Source organism: Mus caroli, unplaced genomic scaffold (genome assembly GCF_978045245.1).
Source record: "Mus caroli unplaced genomic scaffold, Mus_caroli_1 scaffold_15, whole genome shotgun sequence".
Taxonomy (NCBI): Eukaryota; Metazoa; Chordata; class Mammalia; order Rodentia; family Muridae; genus Mus; species Mus caroli.
In genome coordinates this window covers 39819797-39837544 of record NW_028227270.1, presented here as the reverse complement: position 1 = coordinate 39837544, position 17748 = coordinate 39819797, and the positions used below count along the sequence as shown (strand labels likewise).

The 17748-nt window shown below is 41.2% G+C and overlaps 1 protein-coding gene across 6 annotated transcripts; it reads left to right on the top strand.

Annotated features, from left to right (window-relative positions):
• Positions 1-1387: 1387 nt before the first annotated feature.
• Positions 1388-17187, top strand: Lysmd3 (LysM domain containing 3). Of its 6 annotated transcripts, none has more exons than XM_085830923.1 (4): positions 1388-1603; positions 8356-8569; positions 9766-10034; positions 13879-17187. In XM_085830923.1, the coding sequence occupies exons 3-4, from the start codon at positions 9776-9778 to the stop codon at positions 14535-14537; spliced, it is 918 nt and encodes a 305-aa protein (XP_085687049.1). In that variant the 5' UTR covers positions 1388-1603; positions 8356-8569; positions 9766-9775; the 3' UTR covers positions 14538-17187. The 6 variants fall into 6 exon arrangements, with proteins under 6 accessions (XP_085687049.1, XP_085687048.1, XP_085687050.1 ...); XM_085830922.1 differs by lacking the exon at positions 8356-8569 and adding an exon at positions 7490-7615; XM_085830924.1 differs by lacking the exon at positions 8356-8569 and adding an exon at positions 2368-2424.
• Positions 17188-17748: the final 561 nt, after the last annotated feature.

Genomic DNA, 17748 nt, shown 5'->3' with positions numbered 1-17748 from the left:
TTCGTGGCTAACTGCTTCTTTTGTATAGTCTAATAATAAAATATACACATATTGTGCCCTTTTGGTAAACAAATAAACACTCGACTTTAGTTAGATACAAACAGTCATTCAAAAGCTTTGCAGATCTCGGGTAGAATGTTTCTTCAAAGCAAACAGGTAGCAGTCCTGAAGAAATGCTTGGAATTCGGTTCTCCCTCAGACTCTCCCAAGGATTTCATGCCCTATTGACATTAAAATAAGAAAAGTAACCTACTTGCAAAAAGACGGTTGCATTCCATTAACATTCATGAGGACTGAACAGCCGAGGCCCTACAGATCAAGAACGGAATATATTCTTTGTCTCCTGATGAGAAAATGTCTCCGTGATAAATGGCTACAGACAGCGGTGTCATAGGGGCAAGAGCTCAAAGAATAACTTGGGCGAACTTTTTTCCCCCGTTGTCTTTGCCTGGAGTTCTTTGTAGCATTGTTCAGCACAGTGCCTTGTCCTTTCAAAAAGGCGCTTTTTTGCAATGTAAGTAGAATCCCAGTCCTTGCAGAGGCACTTCCCAGAAAACCAGCCGACCAAGGAACCAACAGAACAAACAAACAAACAAACGACCCTTTGGAAATTGGAACAGCGTTCCAAAGGCTTTATAATTACTAAGTATTCGGACAGTAAAGAAAAGTGTGGTACGTCTTTAGGCAATGTTGACCAAAATGGGTAAGCATTTAGTCAAGTGCATTGTCGATGGTCAGCACAAAACACCAGGCGCACCTTTAAAATGTCATACATCATTTGCATAAATACAAACACTATATTTACCACTTCGGCAAATTTCTAAAAATAAATAGATAAATAAATAATAAGTCAGAAGACACGAGGTATTTATTTCACTGCCATAAGATAGTGCAACACCAATGACGTCCTGTTAATTTTCAAATCCAAGTAGGTTAGTTACAAGTTGTTGACAACTTTGTCCCATCAATGTGCAGCTCCAGGGAAAACCGTTCCCGGGCTTGGCTAGGTGGCTCACTCTGCTCACCTACAGACCCAAGGTACTCTGCCTATCTTGTTTGCTGCTCTAAGGCTCATAGTTCGATTTGCTAAAGCACGGCCCAGTGTTTTTGCTTTCTTCTGCCCCATCGAGAAGAAAGTGCCAGGTACAGAGCATTAAGAAATGCACAGCGGCTCTCCATTGGCTCTTCCTCAAGCATGCCCTCCGCTCAGTGTGTTGGGTTTAGATTCACAGACTGCAGGGGTCCAACATAGCCCGGCGGCCCCCGGACGGGCGGGGCTAGAGGCGGGGCTGAAATCAGGCCCCGCCCCGGCCGCATCCGCGCGCCTGCGTGCTGGCGTGGGCCTGCGGTTGGCCGCGGGGTTCTGGGTACCCCGCCCCGGCCCGCGCCCTCGCACCTCCGCCTACTCTACGCGATGACGCACCGCAGGTTTGCGGACGTGGCGGCGGCTGTCGGTGCGGAAGGCGGGGACGGCGGCGACGGCGGCGACGGTGGCAGAAGCGGACCCAGACACCGGAGAACCTAGAGTCGGTCATGAACTTCTCCGGGGCCGCGGCTGTGGTGGAGGACATAACCGTGTCGCTGCGCCCCTGCTAGAGGACAGGTGACGGTGGCTGTGGGGCGGGGCGGGGCAGGACGACGATCAGGGGTCACCGTGGGGCGCTGTCCCTGGTTCGGGAAAGGACTCTTACCTCCCGGTTATGGGCAGCCCTTTCCGGGCCATTCTGTCTGTCCCCATAGCATCTGCTCCGAAGCGTCCCAGTCTGACGCTGCGACTTAGAAATCAGAGATGTAATCTTTGCGGGGGACGTCCGGAGGAAAGGGAAAAATAAAAATAAAAGCGAGTGGAATGGAACAGGGAGGAAGTTTTGCAGTTGTTGCTTAGGTTTAAAATTGGCCCTGGAGAATAGGATCGGGGTGATTCTGTCCTAAGTGCTGAACTGGCTTGTGCCCTGTGAGTCTTCTCTTGCTCCCTGCCGAAGGTCAAGACCAAATATTAATATGCAGCAATTAATATGTAGTACCTAGGGATTTGAGAGGTCGCTTTCCGGTCTAGACCCGGTGGATAAAAACATGCTCACGATATCCATTGATGATCACTTTCAGGACGTTTGTCAGCAGTGCAGTATGCAACATGTTCTAGTTTTCTGAAGCCATAGATTCCATAGATAATTTAGAGAGGTAAAGAGAATTGAGGCTGATGGTTTTGATTCTGTGTACTTTCTAATCTTTAGTCCTTCCGATCTTTAGTAGATTGTACATGTCATTACCTTACTGGGCCAAAGTGCAGCTTGGCACTTGGATTACAGACGAACACAGTCAGACTGTAGTGTCCAGATTGTTTATTCTGCTTTCCTTTCGTTTTAGAGGAATAGAGTCAGATGCGTGAAGATGGGAGTCTTTTGGATTCCTAGTTAAGACATGGTGAGGAAAAGACTGCTAGAAGTACACATTGTTTCAAATGGCTTCTGGGTATTACTCAGTAATTTCAGATAGCTGTACTAAGAATGGGAGGGAGAGCGCTTTAGAGGGCTAGCATACCTAAGGCAACGTAACCACCTATATGCATTGCTTTAGAGCTAATCTTTTCTGCTCATGGATGCTTTTGAGGATCTGAAACAGATATTTCCTGAGGTAGTACATGTATGCATGCAACTTGCTACTGGTTCCACAAAATTGACAGACATCCTCTACATCAACGATGTGGGCTTTTTATTTCGTTTTTAGAAAAGACCTAGATAAGGGAGTGGAAGCGTCCTTGTAGAAACAGGTATGCTCCTTACTTTAAACTGAGATGTGAAACGTGGCTCTCTTTTAGCTTGGATCTGTCAAATTCGGAGTGGTTTTTGGCAATAAATAATGTAGCCCCTGTGGGAGCAGCTGAAGCAAGCTACTAATGTAGCTGTCAATAAATTATCTAAATAGAGACTTTTCAACTTTTAAAGCAATACAGTGTCCCTGTAAAGCAAGGTCAGAAACTGGATTTTAAGGGCTGGATTTCATGAAATGAAATAGGTATGTTTTTACATAGAGACTATCATCTTTTTGTTGTCTGAGTTTTTGTTGTCTCCTGCCACCCCCCCCCCTTTTTGTTTGTTTTTTATTTTAGTTTTTGTTTCTTTTCAACCATCCTTCTAGATGGCATTTTGCATTCTAGGGTCCATGCATAATTTTTTGATGGTATCTCCCCCACCCCCCATTGCTTTTCCAAGTTTGTTGGAAGATGTTATCTTCACTGAGATAAACACACTTGTGTGTTTAACATTTGTTTTGCTGTCTTAGAGGAATTTATTATGATTGACCTAGTTTGTTTTCTGTTGCTTTCTGTTGCTGTGATAAAAACCATAACCAAAAGCAACTCTTCTAAGGACATTTAATTGGGGCTGGCTTACAGGTTCAGAGGTTCAGTCCAGTAAGTCAAGGCAGGAACATGGCAGCATCCAGGCAGGCATGGTGCAGGAGGAGCTGAGAGTTCTACATCTTCATCGGAAGGCTGCTAGCAGAATACTGGCTTCCATGCAGCTAGGATAAGACTCTTAAAGCCCATGCGCACAGTGACACACCTACTCCAACAGGGCCACACCTTCTAATAGTGCCACTCCCTGGGCCAAGCATATACAAACTATCACAGTGGGTTTCTTTGGCTTATACATCTCCATCCATCCTTGAGGGAAGCCAGGCAGGCACTGAGAGACAATGGTGGAGGATATTGCTTACTGGCTTGCTTTCCATAGCTTGCTCAGCCTGCTTTCTTATACAGCCCAGGACCATCAGCCCAGAGGTAGCATCACCACCCACAATGGGCTGGGCTCTTCCACATCTGTCATTGATTAAGAAAATGTTACCTCAATTCCCCCCAATCCCCTACGCCCAGATTTGCCCTCAGGCTACTCGGAGGGAGGCATTTTCTCAACTGAAGTATCCTTTCCTTTTCTCAGAGGACTCTAGTTTCAGTCAAACTGACAGAAAACTACCAGAAAAATCAAAGCCCATCTCTGTGCAGCTCTTCTGTCATCCAGGTTGTAAGAGAATGGTACTATATTTAGCTGTGAAGACTTTTTAACTTCTTGTTTCATGACTGAGATACATTGGAGTTTGAATTTTGTTTTATCTGCAAAGGCCCCTCTTACTCCATCTTACTCTTACATGGATAAGTATGGGGAAGCCAGTACTGAATGAGAAGTCGGTTGTTTTAGGTTCCAGTCTCTTTTTAATGAGAATTGGACCAAATTGATGAAGATAGTGACTGTATTAGTTAGGGTTTTACTGTTGTGAACAGACACCATGACCACGGCAAGTCTTATAAAAAACATTTAATTGGGCTGGCTTACAGGTTCAGAGGTTCAGTCCATTACCATCAAGGTTCCCACCTTGAGCATGGCTGCATCCAGGCAGGCATGGTGCAGGAGAAGCTGAGAGTTCTATGTCTTCATCCAAAGGCTGCTAGTGGAAGACTGACTTCCAGGCAACTAGGATGAGGATCTTAAGCCCACACCCACAGTGACACACCTATTCCAACCAGGCCACACCTCCAGATGGTGCCACTCCCTGGTCCAAGGACATACAAACCATCACATTCCACTCCCTGGTCCCCATAGACTTGTTCAAAAACATGAGTCTATGGGAGCCATACTTAAACATAGCATAATGTAAAATGCATTTAGTCCAACTTTCAAAGTCCTCATAGTCTATAGCAGTCTCAACAATGTTAAAGTTCAAAGTTCAAGGTCTCTTCTGAGTTTCATCCAACTAATTAACTGTAATCCCCAAAGCAAGGCAGGAAACCAGCTGGGCAAACTCCAAACTCTGCATCTCCATGGATGATGTCAAAGCAGTCTTCAGATCTCCACTCCTTTTTCATCTTTGTTGACTGCAACAAACTGCTTTCTCCTGGGCTGGTTCCACTCCCTGTTAGCAGCTTTCCTCAGCATGTATCCCATGGCTCTGGCATCTTTAACATCTTTGAGTCTCCACGGCAATTTCAATGTTACAGCTTCTTGTTTCAGTGTCTGGGATTCCACTTGATCTTTTGGACTCCTCCTAAGGGCTGACATCACTTTTCTAACTCTGTCCTCTGTAGCACTCTAAGCTCAGGTTGATTCACTCCACTACAGCTGCTGTTCTTGGTGACCATCCCATGGTACTGACATCTCCAATACACTGGGGTGTTCCACTCCAACTAGGCTTCACCAATAGCCTCTCATAGGCCCTCTTCATGGTGCCAAGCCTCAAATCCTTTGCATGACCCCTTCAGTCCTGGGCCATCAACTACAGCTGAGGCTATACCTTCTCCAGTGGCCTTCCATGACCTCTCACAGTGCCAAGACTCAGCTGTTCTTCATGACCCCTTCATGCTTTCAAAACCAGTACCACCTTAGTGACTCTTACACATTACCAAGTCCAGCCGCAGCACGAGGTACAACCTTGGCTATCTCTGGAACACAGCTTCTTTGTGCTCCCAGAAAATAATTCCCAGATTTCAACTCAGTGATGCTGGTCTCTTCTTAATCATTGCTAATTTCTTAGCTCCAGCTAACCAGCATCAATTATCCCAGTAGTTCCTTCCATTCTTAACTCTAGAGCCAGAGCCACATGGCCGAAGCTGCCGAGTTCTGCTGCTTACAGGAATTAGAACATGACCTACTTATACTATTGCATTGTTACTGGCTTTCTGTTTTCTAAATCCTTCACTGCCTAAGCTTAACTATCCTGGGTCTTGCTCTGTAGATTGGCCTTGAACTCAGAGATCAGCCTGCCTGTCTCCTGGGATTAAAGGTGTGTACCACCATGCCTAGATCTAAATTTAGCTGGGTAGGATCTTGCCCCAAGGTCCCACTCCCTTAATCTAGAACACAGGATTTTGCTCCATTTCACTTCCTGGTACCCCTTTAATACTTGAACCATATATTTTATATTTTTCCTTTCTAAGCTTGCTGTGCTTGTTTAAACTTCTCTTCATAAGATTTAACCAGAGAACAAAGTCTCTGCTGGGCTTTTTTGAAACTTCCTTTGTCAATGCAATTAATCTGAGTCTCTTCACCTTAGCCTCAGGCAGACTCTTCAGACAAGGGCAAAAAGTAGCCACATTCTTCACCAAAATACCACAAAAATAGTCTTTATGCCATATTCTGAAATTCTTCTCCTTTGAAATCTCTTGGGCCAGGTCAACACAGTTCAGATTACTCCCAGCAACTAAGTCTTCCATATTCCTACTAGGATGACCCATTAAGCCCCATTTAAAGCATTCCACTGTTTTCCAAATCCCAAGTCCCAAATCCACATTCTTTCAAATAAAAGCATGATCAGGCCTATCACAGCAATACCCCACTCCCAGTACCAACTTCTTTTTTTTTTTTTTTATTACGTATTTTCCTCAATTACATTTCCAATGCTATCCCAAAAGTCCCCCATACCCCCCCCCCACTTCCCTACCCACCCATTCCCATTCTTTTGGCCCTGGCATTCCCCTGTATTGGGGCATATAAAGTTTGCGAGTCCAATGGGCCTCTCTTTCCAGTGATGGCCGACTAGGCCATCTTTCGATACATATGCAGCTAGAGACAAGAGCTCCGGGGTACTGGTTAGTTCATCATGTTGTTCCAACTATAGGGTTGCAGATCCCTTTAGCTCCTTGGGTACTTACTCTAGCTTCTTCATTGGGAGCCCTGTGATCTATCCAATAGCTGACTGTGAGCATCCACTTATGTGTTTGCTGGGCCCCTGCCTAGTCTCATAAGAGACAGCTATATTTGGGTCCTTTCAGCAAAATCTTGGTAGTATATGCAATGGTGTCAGTGTTTGGAAGCTGATTATGGGATGGATCCCTGGATATGGCAGTCTCTAGATGGTCCATCCTTTCATCACAGCTCCAAACTTTGTCTCTGTAACTCCTTCCATGGGTGTTTTGTTCCCAATTCTAAGAAGGGGCACAGTGTCCACACTTTGGTCTTCATTCTTCTTGAGTTTCATGCGTTTAGCAAATTGTATCTTATATCTTGGGTATCCTAAGTTTTGGGCTAATATCCACTTATCAGTGAATATATATTGTGAGAGTTCCTTTGTGATTGTGTTACCTCACTCAAGATGATGCCCTCCAGGTCCATCCATTTGGCTAGGAATTTCATAAATTCATTCTTTTTAATAGCTGAGTAGTACTCCATTGTGTAAATGTACCATAATTTCTGTATCCATTCCTCTGTTGAGGGGCATCTGGGTTCTTTCCAGCTTCTGGCTATTATAAATAAGGCTGCTATGAACATAGTGGAGCATGTGTCCTTTTTACCGGTTGAAACATCTTCTGGATATATGCCCAGGAGAGGTATTGCTGGATCCTCCAGTAGTACTATGTCCAATTTTCTGAGGAACCGCCAGACTGACTTCCAGGGTGGTTGCCAGTACCAACTTCTGTATTAGGGTTTTACTGCTGTGAACAGACACCATGACCACGGCAAGTCTTATAAAAAAAACATTTAATTGGGCTGGCTTACAGGTTCAGTCCATTACCATCAAGGTGGGAGCAGGGCTGCATCCAGGCAGGCATGGTGCAGGAGGAGCTGAGAGTTCTATGTCTTCATCCAAAGGCTGCTAGTGGAAGACTGACTTCCAGGCAAATAGGGTGAGTTTCTTATGCCCACACCCACAGTGACACACCCATTCCAACCAGGTCACACCTATTCCAACCAGGCCACACCTCCAGATGGTGCCACTCCCTGGTCCGAGAATATACAAACCATCACAGTGACTTTGAAAGTAAATAAGATGTATTCATTGATAAAGAATTCTTAGTCCAATTCTCAGTGGGCATGTATATTTTTTGTAACTGAATATAAATGTCTAAAATCCTTTCAGTCTTTATGGCATATAAATTGAATTTGATGAGAGTTTTAGGTTATATCAAAAGCTTTCAAAGAAAAATCCCTGGTCAGGAACAAAGTTATGACCTATAACAGAGTATATCCTGTAGTGTACTAAACATTAATTCTGAATTTACCATGGGCCAGTGAGTAAGAAGTACAGAGGTACGTTAATCTCATGTGAGTCAAATGCAGAACAAAAAAAAGGTTTGAATTCCACAGAAGTATTGCAGCTTGTGTGTGTATGTGTGGGTGTACAGACCAAATATTTTGAGTCCTTCAGAACTAGAAGTTGCAGGTAGTCAAAAATTCTTAGGAAATTAAACAAAATTTTCCAATTTTCTTCCTAGTCATAGAATAAGAGCTTAATATTTTGACAACAAAAAGTACGGTAACTTTCTAGTTTAAAATACAGTTATCCTATGTTTTGTTATATATAGTTCATTACATCACACCTTCTTTTATTTTTGTTATCTTTTCTTTTTGTTTTTAATTGAGACAGGTCTCACTGTAGACCAGACTGGCCTTGAATTCTTGGAGACATCTGTTTATCTCTACTTCCCCACTGCTGGGATGCAGGGTGTGTGTCTCCACACACAGCCATAGCTTCTTAAAACAGGGTCTCAACCACGCCTGGGCTCACATACCTGAAAGTGGGCTTAAGAACAATCCGACAACAATGAAAGGGTTCTGAGTGTAGAGTAACCGAAGCTGAGGTGAGAACCAGGTATCCAGGGTGTTTCTGGCATTGCTCACCCTGCTGCATGCCTAACTGACTGCAGCCTCAGTTCTGCCCATGTGTGCTTGCTCTGTCACCAGATTGCATGATGCTAATCAATAGATTTCAGGGAAAGCTCCCTACTTTAGAAAAAACATAATACAAAACAAAGAGGTGTAATATTTTTCTATTGTCATTTCACAGCATTTAAGTATCAAACAAAGATGTTTTGGATACTATTTTACTACAATGTTTGATTTTTTTTTTTTTAAATGCTGTTAGAGGACTGGCACATGACTTAGTGTACAAAGGTTCTTGCTGCCAGCACTGGTTGAGAGGGAGAACTGAGCATCTGCAGTTGTTCTCTGGCATCTACTTGTGACAGCGCACACACTGTAAGAAGCAAACAGTTTATAGATTTCTGAATTTGGATTTCGTAGGAAATGGTTAAATGCATTTATTTGGCTTGAGATTTTGGACAGTTTCCGAACTGGCCCAAACCATGGCACATTGTGTGCTAGCACTGAAGTGAAACTGCATGCTTAGCTCTGGCATCTTGAATCATTTTATTGATAACTCTGAACGTGCTGCAAGTTCTCTTCCCACTGCAGAGTACCAAAAGCCCAGCCAAAGTTCAGTTCGCATATAATGTTTTTACATCATGGATCTGGAGGCCAGAGGACAGTTTGTAGATATCGGCTTTCCTTCTACCGTGTGACTCACAGGGATGAGCTCATGTGATCAGGCTGGGCAGCGAGCACCATGAGCCACTGAGCCCTCTCAGTGTGCAAGACTGAGCAAATCCGTGCGTGATAGAGGAGAAACCATCACAGTGTCTCGGGACTCAGATTTACTTTTTGTCTTTAGTAAGTGGTAAAATTGTATGCCAAATAATGGGCTAAAATGAACATCTTGATTACCTGCTGTAGAAACCAGTAAGCCTGGGGTTGTGTAAAAGTGTCTAGGTGAACACGGAGTCCTGAGTGGGAAGTGTCAGCAGTGCGTTAGCTGACCTCTTCCCACGCTGCGGACCCCACTGTCCAGGTGTGCGCTGCACTTCCATAATTGCAGAGCCTGAACCTAATCCCACATAACAAAAACAGTATTAGGAAAAGTAGTGCCTAGCCTGTAAGATGCATGTAAGTCACTGAGTGGATCAGCCACATTTCAAGGTTCTCTCTTTCCTTCCCCCAGCTAGAACGTCATGGCGGGGAGGAATCAGAACCGGACGGTTTCCCTCCCAGGAATTCAGGCCAGTGGCCATGTACATGCTTTTGGGAATTGTACAGACAATGACATGTTGGAAGAAGATGCTGAAGTCTATGAACTTCGGTCCAGGGGAAAGGAGAAGGTTCGAAGAAGCGCATCGAGAGATAGACTTGATGACATTGTTATATTAACCAAAGATATCCAGGAAGGAGACACTCTAAACGCAGTAGCCCTTCAGTACTGCTGTACGGTAGGTTTGAGTTTAATTTATGTTGAGTAATATCATCCAGAATAACCGATTTGTTCATTAGACCAACCAGGATTGAAGTAAATTCTGTGTCCACTTTCCTTCTTTGCACAGAGATCTCCTAGTCCTATGGACATGACCTTGGTCACATTTTAAGGGAGTGGATGACTGACTCTCAGTTCAGCCTTTCACTTTGGTGTGTTTCTGTACTTTGTGTGTGTGCTTGTATATGTATCTATACAGATAACATATTTAAAGGTTGATAAAGAATTGATATATTTTGTTCTTTATTTACCGTGTATTATTCTGCAACTTGCGGTTTTCATATCTTAGATATCGCTTATAATCTTATAGACGTCATTGGAGGCTAGAAGAGGGCTTTGGTTCCCTGGAGCTGGAGTTACAAGCTTTGTAAGCTGCCTGAGAGGGTTGCTTGGGACCAAACCCAGCAGCACATGCCGTTTACTCCTGAGCCTCTATAACCCTTTCTTATTTCTAACATACAATGTGAACTTCTATATCCTTCTTTTCCTGTTTAATATTTCCATATTTTCATAAATATATTTTTATACTTGAAATTCCTTTACTGGTGACCTGTTTATACTACTATGCAGTGAGAACTCACATTTTCATACATTTGTTGTATAAATGTCTATTTGTATATATGCTTAAATAAGATTAAAAAAAAAACAACTTCCTGTGGCCACACTATTCTATATAATATTTTTTCAGGTTAAACTATTGTAGTTATTCATAGTACGTGAAAATAAATTATAGCTTTAGATTTAAAGATTAATAATATCTTTCATTGGCATGTTTGTGACGAGGTAGAGATGAGCACCAGGTATCACTCCTTAGCCGCCTTTTGTGCAGCAGCATCATTGCAGTCCCTGAGAACTGAAAGAGGCAGGCTGACACCGATGAGCTGTGGAGGAGAGGAGCTGGACCCCTTGTAAATGTGATAATCTTTTATTCTCCTGAAGTGACTGTTGTCTGGGTGGCTTACTGCTTCTGTCTGCTAGTCCTGGAATCTACTAGCCTCCCTGCAATCTTCTCTAGGCTTAGAATGATTTTTCAGCCTCTGAGATTTGCTGCTGAATAAACTCACCCTTTCTTGTTCTTTCTGAACCCTGCCTGGCTGGTTCATCTCAGCTGTTGAAGCTCAAATTCCTCTCTCAGCTGACTTACCCAATCTGGCTTTTCAATCCTCCTCTGAATTGTTCTGCTTGGTTTCAAACTAACTCTAGCAATCTTTTCTAATCTTCTGGCTCCATCTCATTGTCTTGCTTGTTCTGTCCACCTGTGTCTAGCTTGTTCTCTCTTCAACCTGTCTCTGTAAAACTGTCCTGGTCACACTGCCTCCTTCTCCCTCTCTGGGCTGCTCTACCCTCCCTCTCAACTCTACTGTTCTGTTTTCCATGAACTCTACTGTATCCCTGTACTGTACTCTCTTCTTCCTGTACTGTCTGTTTCTCCCTTAAGTAGCGTCCCTCTCCTCTCAGTTGGACCCATCCTATTCTGTCAAATATTTCTCTGATTCATCACTTTTTCTGCCACTTGATATCTCTTTAAAACATGCATGTTTCCTTCTACAAACTAACTTTACCTTTGTTGTTTGGGATTAAAGTTGTATTCCAGCCAGAGGGATTAAAAGTGCGAATGAGTCACACCCTAACTAGAAGCAGATTCAAATATCCAGAAACAGTCACTCATTGTGCTCCCTTGTGATGGAAACTCAACCTGCAAAGAAACATTCTCTTATAGAAGGACCTGTGTTGCTCTGAAGGTGCACTCAGGAATTATTGCTATATTACAAATATATGCTGTTACAAAACAGTGATTAGGGGAACAAAAGATCAGGGTTGGAAGACTAAATGTGTCCACATTAGCATAACAGAGAGCGTGATTTGGTATGCTTAGAGATGTAGCTTAAGTACGTGGTGAGTCTTAGATGACGAAATCATAGACTACCAAGTAGTTCTTAGCAAAGCAGATGTTAAAACAGAGTGGAGCCATGCTTTGGGGCTTGCCACTGAGTCTTCATGTGTTTTAAGACAAAAGGGGCTGATGTAGACAGGCAAACAGGTACTCTTCTCTCTCACCTCCTGGTTACTCTGCAGTTCTCTCAGGCGTCATCCAAAAACACACCGTACAAGACTTTGTCCAGTCGGATGGTTTTAAATTGTCCAAGTACAGGTCACTAGTCTGGTTCTGTTCATGAGCTCCCTCTTTAGCCCTCTGCTTGACCTCCTGACACTCACTGCAGGCTTCAGAGACTCAGACTGCTTACTAGTCAGTAAATGCTAACATTGCATGGATAAGCTGTAATTTACCACTACAAGTACTCTTTATCAATTGGAACCCATGAATATGCCCACCAACCTTATAAGGTAGGGAATCTTACGATTGGCATTTTACAGATATGAAAGGTTTCTCACCCTAAACCACATAGTTAATAGAAAGGGACTGTTGTGTGCTTCAGACACAGGTGTGTGCACAAGACCATGTGATACTGCCTTCCTCAACACTCTTTCCTCATGTCTCACACACATGGTGTTGCACAGGCACCCTCCTCTCACTTTTCCTCAGAATCTTTTCTAGTGACTCCATCCAAGTCTCACATCCTCTCAGAAGAGTTTCAGACATCTGTCTCCATCTCTCCTGAGCATGACTCACTTGTATATCTCAGGCACCTGAAAGTCACTGTATCTAAATCTGTGTGCATCCTCTTCCCACTATCTAGCCTCTTCTGTATCACCCAGAGGTCCATCCTAGACTCATTCTTCATCTCTGACATTAGTTGGGTACCCCAGGATAAGAGCTTAAGTGTTGACTTAAATGTAACAAATGGAACTAATAAAGGTAGGGAGAGAACCTGGCTAATGGTAATCTGAGAAACAGCCCATCCTTTCTTCCCCTATCAGAGCAGAAAGAAGAGGAGGGGGTTATAGTGTATATAAAGAAACCACGAGCCTGGTGTTAAAGCTTGGAGTGAACTACACATTAAACGTCAAGTACATGTTTCTCACATTTTAACTCTTTGAAAGTAGTATACATATTAGAACACAGTCCAGGAATAGAGCTGTGGAGGAGAATGCTGAGTGCTTGTGAGAACACTCCAAGAAACCAAGTCAAGAATCTCATTCACTTCAAAACCCAGAGTTGTTCTTAGAGATGTAGTAGACAGAAGTGAGTTTACTCCAGACGTTGTTATTCATACTCTTTTAAGGGAAGCCACGTTTTTCCAAACATTTGTGGCTTCTCCCTATTATTGTATTCTTTATTCAGATTCTTAACCCTTGGAGTATAAGTTGTCTGACACTCTGAATACATTTGGCTATTGCCTACCCAGCTAGAGCAGGAAACAGAGCTTTAATATATTTGGTGCAGCTTTTCCTGCCTAGAGATAACTAAAACTGCACTATGGAGTTAATGGCATTTTACTTGTGATAAACTAAAGCCTTTTGAACTGGGTAAGTTAAAGTGCTTATGCTCTACTTGTCAGGTCAGAATAAGGAACACTGGTACAAGTAATTGTTCATTCACACATTCCTTGCGGACATACATTACTGTGGTACATTTGTATGCTGTACGAAGAGAAACAGCAGAATAGATGAGTGTTAACTAGTGTTACTACTATCTAGGCGATAACACCACGTTGTTGGTGATTTCCTAACACTACATGAATTTAGGGTTGCAATTCTCATATACAAGGAAACCTACATCTGTGTGTGCCAACAGCACTGATGGTAAGAATGTAACTGAACTGTTTTCTCTCCCAAGTGAGGGAATGAATGAAGGTCTAGTTTTAGAATTCAGTTCAATGTTGCATTTTTCTTTTTTGCAGGTAGCAGATATCAAAAGAGTTAACAATCTCATCAGTGATCAAGACTTTTTTGCTCTTAGGTCTATCAAAATTCCAGTGAAAAGGTTCAGTTCTTTGACAGAAACTCTTCACCCTCTGAAAGGAAGACAAGGTTTGCATCCTCCACCTGTTCCGTATTTCCAAGAGCAAGACATTGTGCCAGCTGATGGCTCTCTTTCTTCCAGTGAGTCAGCCGGCAGTTTCCTTAAAGAAGTGGACCGAGACATAGAACAAATAGTCAAGTGTACAGACACCAAGAAGGAGAACCTGAATGAAGTTGTGTCTGCCTTAACAGCACAACAGGTCCGATTTGAACCTGATAACAAAAGCATTCACCGAAAGGATCCGTATTATGGAGCAGACTGGGGGATTGGTTGGTGGACAGCTGTAGTGATAATGTTGATAGTGGGTATAATAACACCAGTGTTTTATTTGCTGTATTATGAAATTTTAGCTAAAGTGGACGTTAGTCACCATTCAACCGTGGGTTCTTCACACTTGCATCCAGGACTCACACCTCCAACACAGCACAGAGAGATGGAAAATGCAATTGGTCCAACAAAAGGAATACCTGTTGGTCAGCAAGATGACCACAAACTATATAGGCAAGACCCTCAGGCACATGATGCTCAACACAAAACGTAACAGTGAGCTGCATCAGTGTTAGTGGTCATGTGTGCATATGGAATATGGTGACTCACATACATCCGACAACTGCTTCGAAGTCAGAATCTAGGACATTGAAGATGGTTTGTTTTTACCTTTCTAAAAATTCCTGAACTTTTACAAATGGACTGTCTAGAACACCTGCATATGCTATACTGAGATTGGTCAGTCCATACGCCTGCTATATCAGGGCTTAAAGCAGAAATAATTTAAATGTATGTCTAGGAATTCTAACTTAGAAGATGCTGTCATTTTTCTTATTCAGGATTAGCGATGTTTAAATTTTAACTTTTAAAAGATTACCTTTTAGTTTACGGTTGTTCATGTCAAGGATTCCAAATGCTTACAACTGAAGAAAATTTGATACCATACCTACCACCAAAATATTAATTGTAAAAGTTTTAATTCTAAAATTATTCCTGACACCAAGTACTTAACACTTAAATTTGAAACTTTAAAAATATGTTTAGCATATGCGCCATGAAAGCAAATGTAGAAACAGATATGGAAACATAGTTTATAATTTGTATAATACAGGCTAAGAAATAGATATTTTAAGACCCCTCCAAATAATGTCATTGGGTTGGAAACTTCCCATTTGATCACATGGACACTGTAATGGGTCAAGATCTATTCCTTAAAAAAGGAATCCTTTATGACTAGCTCTTCAACCTCACCTCCACTTCATTTTAAAAAATACTTGTGTCTGATATTTGAAGGCACTTTTGTAGTTCTTTGATGAAGTGTTATACAGAAAAGCATATTCAGCAACTTCCTCTTTCCATGCTGTGACTACTTATTGCTGTTCTAAATAGTAACATGCCTTAATTAACACCTAATGCCTTACAAAGTTACTTGACCCAAGTTCATGTACCCTTCACAATCAAAGTTTGTGTCAGATTTTATTGAATAGGCTATCATTTCACAGGCTATGTAAATTTGTCTGTCTTCACTTTTGAGCATAAATTAATGAAGGAAAAACAAATTTGTACAACCTGCTTCTGCAGTCTTGCAGAAGAAAATGATTCATTAAGCAAAACTGAGTAAACAAGACTTTTACACTAGCAGTAGACGGGTTGCTTTATTCGGCACTCTACTGACCCCTGCTTTTCCAAAAAGAACCTGTCCAGTTTAGATTATCCTCCTGATGTGCATCATCCAACTGAGAAACATATCCAAAGGTGTGTGGCGTGCTCAAAGGGCTTAATAGTGGCATTTTCTACATCTAATGTGGGACAACCAGTTTGGCTAATTAGTATGTATTCTAAAAATACACTTTTAGGGAGTGGGGTCTGATTTGAGTGGGTTTTGTGAAATAAAGTACATAGCGTAAAATATGTCACATTACCTCATTTTTTAGACTCTATTTCCTAAACCAATGTTTCAGCTTTTTAAACATTTTGTATAACAAATTCCAATCCTGATACAAAGAATTATTAATATCTACTTGTTATATTTAGGATTTTATATACTTTCAGAAGAAAAAGCAGTACAAAAGGACTGACATGGAAGTCAATCATTTTAAGGCCCCTACATCAGAGCAGTTTTAGAAATTTTTCCTTATTTATTAATAGGTATCTTTTGATAAATTGATCCTTGAGTAAATCTTATTTAAAATCATTTTTTCACATACCATGTGCATTTTGAAATCAGAGTGATCGTTAATTATGCTCAGTATTAACACAGCCAGTTTACATTTTATCTTTATTAAGCCTGCTGAAAAAATCAAGTTTTATGGTAAAAAAAAAAATGCAGATTTCAGGGCAGAACAGGCTACATAACCTCTTTTTCATTAAACAGAGTTGTGATTCTTTTATAGGTGGTTTTACTTGGAATTGTAATCAAAGGGTCTGATCACTTATATTAAAGGAGAAGGTATATTTGCTGGTTAAAATGGTTTCTGTCTTGAGCACTCTTTTTTAAGGAAATACAACATATATCCTTAGGACACAACCAAGAAATTTCCTTTTCCTATATATCTTAGAATCATTAATAGAATATAATTCAATATGTAGAATTATGCTTTCATCTTTAAAAGAAAAAATTAAGCATTTAGTAGAATTTTTGAAAATACATTTAATGTACATTTGCAAACTATGCCAATTTTTGGCAACTGCAAACTACATTGTATTCTAAACATCAGCACAACTGTCGTCGTTTGTTACACTAGATCATGTCCAAGCCGCTGGATTTTCTTTGAGGCTTTAATTTTTCTGTGTTCAAGTATGTGGATGCAGTTACAAACATAAGAGAACTGAGTCATAGCCATTGAGTTTATTACTTCACCTAAAAACTCGGAATTGCAAATAAAGAGAAATCTGATACTGTTATAGGGCAAAATTTTGATTTTGTGAAGACTTGGTACATGGTTGAGTTTCTTTTGGACCAATGGATAAATTATTTAAATATTCTCACTGTCCTGTCTACAAAACCAGGTTATGATCTGCTGGCCATGTACAGATTAGGAAGGAGTGTGTAATCTAAAGTTTCCTTTCCTGGTGGATTTTCATTCTTAAAGCTTTTTTATTTTTTTGACTCTGCTTTTTTGGTGGTGTGACAAGTTCATTAAATGAACCACTCTTTAGTAATTGATTGTTAGTCTTTAGTAAAAAAAAAAAAAAAAAAAAAAATCTCCTGACATTACCTCACTGCAGTGCGAAGGCTATAGTTAGAAACAGAAGTGGAGATCTAGACTCAGAGTATTACAGAGATAAGTTATTTAAATACTGCATTATCGTGGGACTGTTTCTTATTTTGAATTACAGCACTGTTGCTCAGGAAATCAGTATTTTTTTTTTCTACGTATGTGCATATTGCACTTAGATCATAGAAATATATGAATGCTTTATTTAATTCACTTGATGTATGTAAAAATCTAGGCATCTTTTGTATAATGTATTTTATATAATTGCAAATGTATTAAACCATTGTTAGCATGCACATCTGTAAAACTGGTTTTTAAACTTTTGGCCTTGTTTTTCATATTTTTAAGGATATGCAAAGTATAATAAAATTTCTATTTTATTAATCAATTTGAAAATGGAAGTTGTTGAATATAATCAAATAAGCAAACAGTTTATCTTTCAAGCTATTTGGAATACATTTCTTCACATTAGTTCTTTAAAACCTCAAGTTTTGTATGTGTTTTGTTCATATTCACACATACTCCCAGCTCTCCCCAGGCCCTCCT